The following is an 11401-nucleotide window of genomic DNA, read 5'->3' on the forward strand; positions in this document are numbered from 1 at the left end:
AGGGTTTTGGTACATGTCACGGAAGTACATAAATGCTGCCATCAAACACACTTAAACGAGCATATCGTATGCTCTTTGCATAGCGTAGCCAAGATCCAGAACCTTGGATATTTCCCAGTCTGGGCCAAAACACGAAAATCAATCGAAATGTAATTGAATTGCAAGGCACTTGGGAGCCAGAAACCGCCAAGGAAAAACGCATGAATATTTTACGTGAGCGATTTGCAGGCACAGTGTATTCGTGGGGCAGGCGGCGGAGGATGGCAGAGAAAGCCACAAAGCGAGGCGCCACAGCAGAGCGAAGAAATCCTTTTACCCAAATTACCCGCAAAATATGCAAAAGCGAAAAACAAATATCGCACCGGGAGCCTCCTCCGCCGTCGGTTCAACAACAACAACAAAATTCTTCATCTGGCGGGATGGACTGGGGGACGCTGCTTCAATGGTGCATATGAGCAGCGGCTGTGGCTGTGGCACGTATCCGACATATTCGTCATACGCCGACAGGGCAGGGTCCCAGGCAATTGGCAAAAATCGAAACGAATCGAATCGAAAACGTTTCTCTTTCCGACTCTGAGGACCTCCCCCTTAGGGCGACAGCGACTCGTCGCATAAGAAGGAAACGGAAATGTAAGCGAAAGCGAATGAGGAGCGAAACCAGTGGCGTGCTCATGCATGAAGGAATGGCCACGAAGCGGCTGGCACGGCCACTGCCCTCGGCCTTGTCTCAAGTCGGGAATGCTCAAGTGTGTGTGCCAGTGTGTGTGCTAGCGTTTCCGCAGGATGCGCTGCGAGTGCACGAACACGCTTTGGAGATGGGCAAATTAACCAAATTCGAGCGAATGAGTTTTTGAATTTGTCCCAGTCCGGGCAGGCCGACGGGCGCCCCAGAGGAACCTTCGGCACTCCTCCCTTGGGGGTCTTCCATCGAGCTATTGTCTTTCGGGGAATCATTCATGTTCGCCTAATTGAAATTCAGGGCATTTAGCCGATAAATAAGAAGCCATTTCGTTTCAATGGCAGCCATAAAAATACTTTGCATTCAACGAATTTTCGTCCCTACAGCCGCGAACTCTTAACGGCTCCACCCCGCCTTCTTGTGTACTCAACAGAAACCGCTCCACCGCTAAATTATCGATCCCCAACTGCGAATATGTTGAATGTATTGTAATTGATCAATATTTCATGTTAAGTACAGAGTCACAGCTACATCAAAGTGATAATCGACATAGTTATTCGGCGTTTTTCCATAACATATCCTTAGAGTTCCAAGAAACGTTTAGCAAATGGCAATCCATTGAGAGCCTTTGGGATTTCTGTCACGTGCAATGCAAATAATATGTCTAAATAATGAATGGGAACAATTTAGATGTAAATGTAGCGATTTCTGGGCCTGACAGTTGCTTTGATCGATGAATGAATGCCAGCACAGCTCCATGTTACCTTCGAGAGATCATCTAATCCATAGATAAAGTGAAGGCTCAATAAATGTTAAGAGATCCGATTAGGTGCTCTGAAATTAATTAACTTGAACATTATCATTTTCCTGGCCATGTTCTCGGCCACTAGAACTAACATAATTGGTCTTAAATGACATTTCAGCAATTAAATAAATTGCAGTGCCAATTAAAAAGCATGTCATTAGAAGTCCCTCAGCCGGAGGATATCATTGGGAAAATTGCAAAAATTAGCTGTATTCGTGTGTGTGTGTGTGTGTGTGTGTGTGTGCTGCACAAACATAAACATTTGTGGGGCACCTCTGGCTGGGATAACCACCTCTGTACCCTCCTGTACCTATGTGGTCTGTGCCGTGCCTCAGAGTTAGTAATTCATTTTTAATATATTTCTCATGAATATTTGCATGAGCTTGTCTCTCTCTGCACGAGTAGCACTCCCCTCTCACGCCCTCTAGGGCGTTATTTCACTCAACTCGAATCTGCCATTACGCTGTCCATAAGCGAGTGTACCTGAGTGGGTAGTGCTCCCAGCTCGACTTCCTTCCACTTCCACTTCCATTTCCACTGTCGACCATGTCGACTTGGGCGTAGATTGTCATATTTCACGAGATAACGACCAAGAAGATGGACAAGTCGACAGCTAGACAGCTCTGTATACGAGTACATGTATATCCTTTACCCCACATGTCGATGCCTGCCTGGCTCCTGCCTGCTGCCTGGTGCCTGGTGCCACGGGCTGCCATCTTCCGTTGCGCAACGTCTCCTCCGTGCGACGTTCAACATTGCAAGTGCACTTTGGAGCGGAAAACAACAAGAACTTGTTGATGTTCCCGAAGTGAAAGTGTGCTGAGTGCAAGTTGTCGTATTGTCGCTTTAAGGCAGCCAAATTAACGCGACAATAAGCCCTGAGAAATCACCGTGAAACCAGGCATCAGTAGCTAGATTAGTCCCTTAAGGGAATCCTTCATCATCATGCAGCAGGAGGTGTTGCTCATCGTTGTTCAAACTAAATCACTCTGAAGAATTTATGTATGTAGGAGTAGCATGTTCCAAAGTCGTGGACATGTAGAAGCCAATTCGTGTTTTAGCTCTGAAAGCAAAGTGTTTGCCAAATTCAATTCCCAATCCGCACACATCGCTGCCTCACCTGACAAATACAGCAGCCAGTCGTAAATAACCAGCCGCAAACACATCTTAACACGGACAACAGGGGAAATTTATTACCTCACAGCATTAACTACACTCCGGGGACGCACCGGCGCTTAATTACGACTGTACTCTCCAAGCCCTGGAAGCCATCGCGTGCCCCATTGAGCGTGCCAAATTGCCTCGCGGTTAAAGTAAATCAATTGCATGTAGTACGAATACTAGGCACAAGCATACCCCAAGAACATGTACAGACCGCCTTGAGCCAAGACTCGACAATTACGAGTACAACTCGATTCGAGATTAGTTTAAATATATTTACTGTAAAGCTTAGTAGAACCAACTTGGTCTTAATTCTGTTGTTAAGTTTGAATTAGGATTATTTTCTTTATTTGCCTTCTCTGCTCTAATTAGTATAAATTATAAGTGGAGTTTTAATTTGCCGAATCCGTGCACATGTCATGTCTGGAAATGCATAACGAGTGCCGATTGTTTGGCCAGCACAAATATAAATTATCTCAAATCTGTTTACTTTAGTGGACCACTCGATGACCAACACTCATTGTGTGCCAGAGCCATCAATTTCAAATGCATGGGAAAAGACAAAGTAAATTTTGTGGTTTTGCCCAGGCACAGAAATACCGATTCCGAAAGACACACTTTGCATGCTCGTGCATGCGCATAGACAGTACGAATGTGTGAAAATATGTATGTAAGCAATTAGGAAATTTCCAACAATTTCTGAAATGAGGTATGCCGTTGGCCCTGCTGCCTGGCACATTATGCACACAGACGAAACGAAGAAAGCCCAGCCAGCTCATAAAGCACTTGGGCCACTCGGGACTGGGATGGATTCTGTTAGCAAGACAAATAGAAGTTAATTATAAGACAACTCGTCCCTAATAATTGCGTAATAATTTAGAATCGTCATATATTGCACACTTGTCGTTGAGTAGGGCTATGGTTTGATTGTGGAATTATCAATTAGCCTTATGAGCAACACATTGGTTTATCTGCTTGCAAATTGTTAGTCTCAATGACAACAAACAGGATGAAATTTCGTTGTGTTTATGTACCTACACATATACATATCTATTGCGAATCCAATAACTGTGCTCATGTACTCACATGCATGCATACGTATGTATGCATGTAAGCTTTGTGCTGTTCTCTATCGCTTCACTTCTTTGACGCTCTGCTTTTGACGTAATAGGTACTCGATCGCTCCGTAGAGTATGTTGATTTGTCTCTAGGTAGGTATGTACATAGGAACACATGCATTTATTTATGTATGTACCTTCGCCAGATTAATGAACATAAATAAATCAAATTTTACAAATGTAAGTATATAATATGACGTCAATTTAATGTTTCACCAACATATACATATATAAGATTCGGGGGTACCTTTTATTCGAATCGCAAGCACAGAGTAGAGCTCTTCTTTGCTTACAGTTCTCAGTTCTCCTATTCTCTCTCTCTTTCCACAGCTTCGCCTAACTCTCATCCGATATACGAGTCAGCATTCCCGATAAAATCGTAGAGAGATGCCATTTACACTAAAAGCTGAAAAAAAGCCAAATTTATTTCGCTAAAAATTCTAAACAGCCCATACAACTAAGCTTCTAACACATTTAAAGATAGCTAAGTTTAGCCTGAAATAAGCTGAAATGTCAGCACAGCAGGAGACGACTGTGCAGTTTACAATGCGAACCGCAACTTTTGTCTGGCAGCATTCAATTCAATTCTTTGCGCGATCGGTGGAGGAGGTTTGTAAATTTTGTTAGTAATGTCACCATGGGTGGAGGTTTTTAACATTTGCTGGTTCTGAAACGTAGTGCTGTGTGGTGGTCTGCGTGTTATCATTACCAACAAAGAAAGCTCTGTGTAGCGTAGTTGAATTCTTAGCAAGAAGAATACTTTTATTATTAGTTGTTAGGTACACACACATTTGTACATAAGAAAGCAAGAATATGTATGTACATACCAATACCGGACAACAAATTTTTCTACCCTTCCAGCCACTTCTTCAGATTACACTCTTCCACTTCACATTGCGCGCACCAGCAATAATATACGATGGATACTTGGTGAGTTATGTACCCAAATAAATAAATACATATTGTACATAAAACCATACATTATGTATATCGATTACCACGTGTTTGATTAACATTTTAAAAATCGACTCTTCGTGTTTTAGGTTGCAACCAGTGTTTACCGATCTGCTGGAAAACAAAAAGTTTGCTGATTGCCTCATCGTTGTGGAGCCTGAAACGTTTGATTGCCACAAAGTGATCCTAGCAAGTGCATCCGAGTTCTTTGAGCGCATGTTCCTTGGGGATTTCAAGGAGTCCAAGTGTGGCCAATTTATTGTGAACGATGTAATGCCGAAAACGTTCAAATATTTCCTGGAGTATATCTACACGTACAACTCTGAGAACTTGAAGAAGTACAACAGCACAGTACTAATGGACCTTTTGGTGGTTGGAACCAAGTGGCTGGTAGCCTCACTTCAATCAGATTGCGTTAAGATTCTCACGGAGCGAGCCAAAGCGATGACGATTGGCGATCTGCTCGACCTATTTCAGGGTGCGCACAATGTAGACAACGAATCGTTGATCAATGTGGCCAAGGCGGTGAGCGATCCATAGGCTGAAATGTAGACTGGTCCTAATTCATATTCCATTTCAGTACCTTAAAACATATAAACAACGCATGAATTGCTACGAAGCTCTTATGCTCACATCCGACGTCTTTGAGCAGTACCTCATTATCGCCGATGGCTGTATTGAAGAGGTCGAACGGTTCAAAATGATTCAGGCCTACGTTAAGGTAAATGGGTTGCACGTTGCCGAAACGTCCGATTACTCTGTAGATGCTGAAGCAGATAATAAGGAAGCCTCTGGTGTTTTGGAGATAGAAGACGTGAAAAAAGTCGGCGAAGGAATTCGCAAGGAACTGTGCGAGGTGAAACCTGTGGGCGACACTGCCACCAAAGCAGTCGAGCTCGACGTAGGCAACCAACAAGAAATGAAAGTTAAAGCGATACATTCAAAATATGTCCGCACGCTTTTGGGATATATAAATTATAAAAATATGAACAAAACCCAGTTCTACACAGTAGTTGGCAAATCATCTTTGTTGGATATTAAAGAAAAGTTCGAAAAACTCTACTTAACTTCGTAAAGCGACGACGAAGAGTGACTTGGAATGTCTGGATTTAAAGTCGAGTTTTGAAAATGCATTTTGAATAAATTTAAAGCTGTTTTAAAGACACTTCTCATATTTTCTGGATTGAAGTGGAGACTGCCAACAGTGGTGGAGCAACTGGAGTGCACTGATTTATGATGCGCGAATTTCGGCCACATGAAGCGAGCTTCAACTTATCAACAGTATACGAGTATACACACACACACAAACACAAACACACAGAGGAACAGCGAAGTTGAGGAGCAACAGCATTCTGCTCATTATAAATGTCATCAGGCATTATTTTGTCCATCAACTCGTCGCAGTTGCCAGGGAGCATTGTTTATGACTTTTCCCAGTTGGGGCTGGAGTCGGCTTCGGAGTCCGGGAGCAAGAAGCACTGTGGTTGTTTGCCACACGGAGAGCCATTTATAATGAAAAGAGAAATTAAACAGGAAATTGAAACCGGACTGGCGTGTTAATGAGAATGCGATGGCATGGCGGCCGTCTCGTTAACGGCCAGTTCTTAATTTTTGCCTTGGGAGGGTCGCTGTCCGCTGTCCGCTGTCCGCATTCCACTCTTCGCTGTCCTTTCCTGGGGTACATTGTCGCTTGCGTTAACATTTAGGTGTCCCTGAAAATGGGTAATTACATTTAATGGCAAATGTAGCCATAAACTAAGTTATGATGATGTCCGCAAGACCCGAAACCTGGACATTCACGCCAAATTGAACCAATCTATCCTGCGATATGGTGCTATAAATATTTGTTTTTCATTTAAATTTCTCGGAAGTTTAGTCGGCCGTGATTGCAGGGGGATTGGACAGATCCATTTATGAATTTTGTTATAGTTTAGTTTCATTAAAATTCAAGCAAAACTCAGTGGACTTCATGAAGAATCTGTCTATCAGTGGGAAAGAAGACCCACGCACCGGTTTCCGTCCTCACTTAGACTACTTACATTCTAGGGGGGCAGAAGGAGTTCAACGGAATGAAGCAAGAGAAAAACTTTGTGAACTTTCCCATTCCTGCAGAGTTTTGATTTACGACCACTTAACGTATTTTATGGCCACGGGCAACAGAATACTCTGCGATTTGATTTGCTTCTTCATACATATGTACACACTGATGCTGCATAGTCGTCTACATATATTCCTACACTAAATAAACAATCGATTTTCGCCTTCAACTAATGCATGGAAAAGACTCTAAAGTTGTCTATGTTTTGAATGCAAAATGTCGCTTCCTTGATTTGAATTTATTTATTTGGTTGGCAGCGGCAAACAACCGGGAACCGGGAATCCCACAATATCCCCCAAACATGAAAGACAGCATTCGATGGTTTTGTTTTCGATTTATTTTTATGGAAATGCGTGTCGTGTCTCTCTATTCGATAATTCGCATTGCTTTATATTTATAGTTATAGTTATATTTAATTCTGTATATATATGTTTGTATATTATAGTGTGTGTTATGCGTATCCGAATATGTGTGCCAACGTGCAGGACATTGTGTTTGTTTTGATTTTTCCTTTGGCTTTATGCTAACTTAACACAGAGATATAGAATAATTAGTTCAATGCGATCCGGAATGCCCCCCTGGCTGGGAGGGCTTTACTCTAAGTGTGGGTTGCTTTGGAACTGTTGCAATTGAATCGTGATTTATAGTTAATTCTTGCGCTCTGTCCGTTCGATATTGGTGATTAAATATATTTGCGCTTAATTGCAATAATTAGCATGAATCATTGATGCTGATACGAGCACACATGTACCTACGTAACTACATCTACACTCATAGAACATAGTCACAGACAAGCCTACAAAGAATTTTGTGGCCGAGCAACATCAATAAGTATCCGGCCGGCCGTGCATGAATTATGCAGAGCAACAACACCAATAAGAAGAGCTGCAAACAATCATGGGTTAAATACTAGTACATTTATTATAATTATTTATTCATATGCCTATCAATGCGTCCTAGGGAAGTAAATTACGAGTACACACTAAATTATGCACGAGGGCTGTCACGACAGTTCCACAATCGAGAGAATTGCGACACGCATGGTCATGCCTCGACTCTGCCTCATCACGCGAGCACCTGGCAGAGCAGTCAAGCAATAACCTTTCCAATCTGTTCATTCTGCTTTGCTTCTGCATTCTGCTGTAGCTCACTGGAGCAGTTCGCTGACTGTGAAGGTGGTCGCCGTGGCCGCCAGGATCACACGATCCGTGGCCGTGGCCTCTGAGCGATTCGATGGGGCTTCTGCCTGCCGCCAGAATTGGATTCCCGACAGCGTTGCCGAGGTGCGATTTTCCCGATCCGATGGCGGATCGTCGCGTCGCGTACGTGCCGCCCGCGCCTGTGCCTGCGGTCACGACGACATGTACGTGCACTGCGTCTTGGGCTGGGGCTCTGTCTGCTCGATGGGCTGGATGGCGGCCCGCTTCCAGTAGTCGCGCACTGTCTCCACGGTCTCCATGATGCGTAGAAAGTTGCGGCCGGCCAGCATGGCCACATCCTCCTCGCTCCAGTTGTGATCCTCGAGCAGGGCGGCCAGCAGTTCCGGGTACTTGGAGACATCCTCCAGCCCCAGTGGCGGCAGCTCAATGCCATCGTAGCCGGCCCCCAGGCCGATGTGCTGTATGCCGGCAATGGCTCGCACATATTTGATGTGTTCGATGACGTCCTGCAGGCGAGCCTGGCGGCCGCAGGCCACGTCCTCCGAGTCGAAGCTGAGCATGATGAGGCCACCGTTCTCGGCCACCAGGCGCAGGATATCGTCGGGCACGTTGCGCGTCGAGTTGCAGAGCTGGCGGGCGGCCGAGTGCGAGAAGATGACGGGCGCCCGTGTCACCTGCAGCACGTCCCTGGCCGTGGCATCCGAGCTGTGCGAGAGGTCGATCATCATGCCCAGGCGGTTCATTTCGCGCACGATTGCCTTGCCAAAGGGCGTGAGGCCCTGCTCCATGGGCGAGGAACTGGACCCGGCCCAGGACACGTCGCAGCGATGCGTGAGGCTCAGGTAGCGTGCGCCCAGTGAGTAGAAGGAGCGCAGCACTCCCAGCGAGGAGCCAATCGTGTGTCCCCCCTCCACGCCGATCAGCGAGGCCAGCAGGCCGCGGCGGTGTGCCTCCACAATGTCCTGCGAGGATGTCGCCAGCACTGTCTCCCGTGCGTACATGTCCGAGAGGCGCCGCACGATGTCGATTTGCTCCAGTGCCAGCTGGACGGCGTCCAAGCCCTGTGCCTCGCACGGCACGTACGCCGACCTGCAAGTGACGAAAAAAGTGGAAAGGTTAGCTGACTTTTGTAGGCCACTGTGTGTGTGTTTGATCTGGGGGTTAAAGTGCCGACAGCAAAGCTTTTCCCCCAAAGTCCAACTCTTAAGGGATTAAATATTTGGGCTATTTTTCTTACAAGATGGAGAGTCAGGGAGTTCCTTTCTATCGCTGGATTTTGCCTCACATTTTCGATGGCATTATCTGCGTACCGAAAACTATTTAATTGGCAAGTTCAAAGGTTAATGGCTCAGCTGCATTCGAGCTGCATACAAACAGCTCCAACATTTCGGCAAATGAGAAGCCAAATTGGCGAAAAGTTACGCTTGCGCCATCTGTTGGTCTGGGGCATGTGGCTGCCCGGACAGATGGCTGGGTGGCACGGTGGCACGTTGGGTGTGCTGAAGCTCTTCCTCGAAATGAACTCAAGTCGATTGCCCATCAGCGTTTTTTCCCCAGCTGCAGCTGTCTGCCGCCTGTCAAATCGTTTTGGCCTGCAAGAAGTCTGGCCAAAACGAGTACCAAGCCAGGCCCACAGGCAGGCCCACAGCCAGAGTCAGGGCCAAGTACTGGGAGGGCGGGGCAGACAGGTTGGCTGCTTGCCCCCGAGCCACAGTGCCGGCTGCCAAATTTTATTTTGCAGTCAAATTGTTGGCAGCTTTTTATTGCCGCGCAGGGAGCGGCGTTCGGTGTTCGGGAGTGGAGGCGGCTGTTGTTTTGGGGGCGTGCCAGCCAGTTGTATGCAACGATGTTTTGTGCTCCATGTGCACGGGTCAGATCTCTGTGGCCCCCGGGCAATTGCCGGAGGCCGCCATCGCATCGACTTGATTGCCGTTTTATGTGACTTTTCAATTTTCATGATTTGGCTGGTAGCTTCATTTCCATTACGTGCCCGCCCCATTGAGCTGCCATTTCTTGTGTGTGAACAACTTGATTTAAATCACGGCATATTGTGAGTCCAAATTAATGGGAAAACACTTCGCTTAATGGCAATGTTTGTGCAGAGATTTTAAGCCCTGTTGTTGCCCTTATAAACTACCATAACATATTGATCTTAGACCTTTTTACTCACCAAACTTGTACGCTGACGAGACCCTGCTTGAGCCGCTCCATGTCGGTCTGTGCCCAGGCTGGGCGCGCCCACAGGGACTTGTGATCGAGGTCGTGGCTGAGGTGAAGCTCCAGGCTGCTGTGCGCGTACTTGCGCACATTCCAGGCATAGTTGTTGTGGCCATCGACGAGCGGCACCTCGCGCAGGATGCGGCGAACGATCCTCAGTCTTTGGGCGTGCGAGTTGCGGCTGGGCGCCGTGAAGAAGTGCTGGTAGGCGAGCGTGGCTGCAATGGCCAGCAGACAGATGGCACTGACCAGAGTGAGGGCCACCAGCCACGAGCCGCGACGTCCCTTGTGTGCCGTGTCCGCTGCAGCGCTGGCCTTGCGGGCGGCCTTGCCCTTGGCCTTGCCGGAGCCGGCAGCTCCTGCCGAGGAGCTCAGTGACGTGGGCGACTTGGCGTCCAGGCAGACGATGTCGCCGCCGACCACAACGCCGCCCGCCAGACCGCTGCCGAAGTTCACCTTGGACTTCTGTATGCTGGCTATCTCTCCGCCAGAGTCGCTGTTGGAGATCGAGTTCTGGCGGGATAGAGTGCGGCGTATATTCGAGTGTTCGGTGACGTCTGGCAGGCCACCAAAGCCAGTTGTCTGCAAAAGAGAGATACCGAGAGATAGGGAAGGTAATGGGTTAGGTTCTCATTCAACATTGCTATGTCAGGGTGGTAGCAGGAGGAGTGCATATCCAGCGATTGTCGGGAAAGTTGCTTCATTAAAAGTACGTCAAAGTTTTCTTCGTTGATTTTGTGCCCTAATTAAACCTGCAGCAGAAGATGGAAACTTTCAGCGCTCTGCAATATTCATAACTGGCATGAAACATCAACACGAAACTTTTTAATGAACCGAATAACCATATCAGAATCAATATAATGCCCCGAAATCCCCCGACCCATCCCATCCCATCCCGTGTCCGTGTGATGGAAGTGATGGAAGAATCTCAGTTGCTGGGCTAATCCTGGGTCCAACATAATTAAGCCTCAGTCATTATTCATAAGCTCGGGCCACATGTGTCCCCAAGTCCGAATTCCTCCCGGAGTGGGCGGAAGGAGCTGCTACAAAAAGGAAACTTTGTCGTGCGAAAGTTGTTTGTGGCAGGCATAAAGTTTTGCTCGAGGCAGGCAATGATTTGTTTATATGGCGACTGCCTGAGGAATTATGCCAAACTCTGTGCAAAGTACAAATCAAATCTAACTACGAGCATTGCTCCACATAGTCCAG

General features: G+C 46.7%; 2 protein-coding genes across 3 annotated transcripts in view; one reads left to right on the forward strand and one right to left on the reverse strand.

Annotated features, from left to right (window-relative positions):
- Positions 1-4303: 4303 nt before the first annotated feature.
- On the forward strand, positions 4304-5882 carry LOC117587462 (kelch repeat and BTB domain-containing protein 4-like). Its single transcript, XM_034278186.1, has 4 exons — positions 4304-4372; positions 4625-4693; positions 4807-5242; positions 5298-5882. The coding sequence occupies exons 2-4, from the start codon at positions 4683-4685 to the stop codon at positions 5790-5792; spliced, it is 942 nt and encodes a 313-aa protein (XP_034134077.1). The 5' UTR covers positions 4304-4372; positions 4625-4682; the 3' UTR covers positions 5793-5882.
- A 1344-nt stretch (positions 5883-7226) lies between these two features.
- LOC117587451 (putative dipeptidase CPSG_01350) overlaps positions 7227-11401 on the reverse strand; it is a 69419-nt gene continuing 65244 nt past the window's right edge. Inside the window, exons 2-3 of one of the 2 annotated variants that reach the window (XM_034278170.1) lie at positions 10146-10774; positions 7227-9064 (exon numbers count right to left, since the gene is read on the reverse strand). In XM_034278170.1, the coding sequence (XP_034134061.1) occupies positions 8167-9064; positions 10146-10774 (1527 nt within the window). In that variant the 3' untranslated portion in view covers positions 7227-8166. The remainder of the gene's footprint in view (positions 9065-10145; positions 10775-11401) is intronic. The other variant, XM_034278172.1, reaches the window with a different exon arrangement.

The sequence above is a fragment of the Drosophila guanche genome, unplaced genomic scaffold (assembly GCF_900245975.1).
Source record: "Drosophila guanche unplaced genomic scaffold, DGUA_6, whole genome shotgun sequence".
In the NCBI taxonomy this organism is placed as follows: domain Eukaryota; kingdom Metazoa; phylum Arthropoda; class Insecta; order Diptera; family Drosophilidae; genus Drosophila; species Drosophila guanche.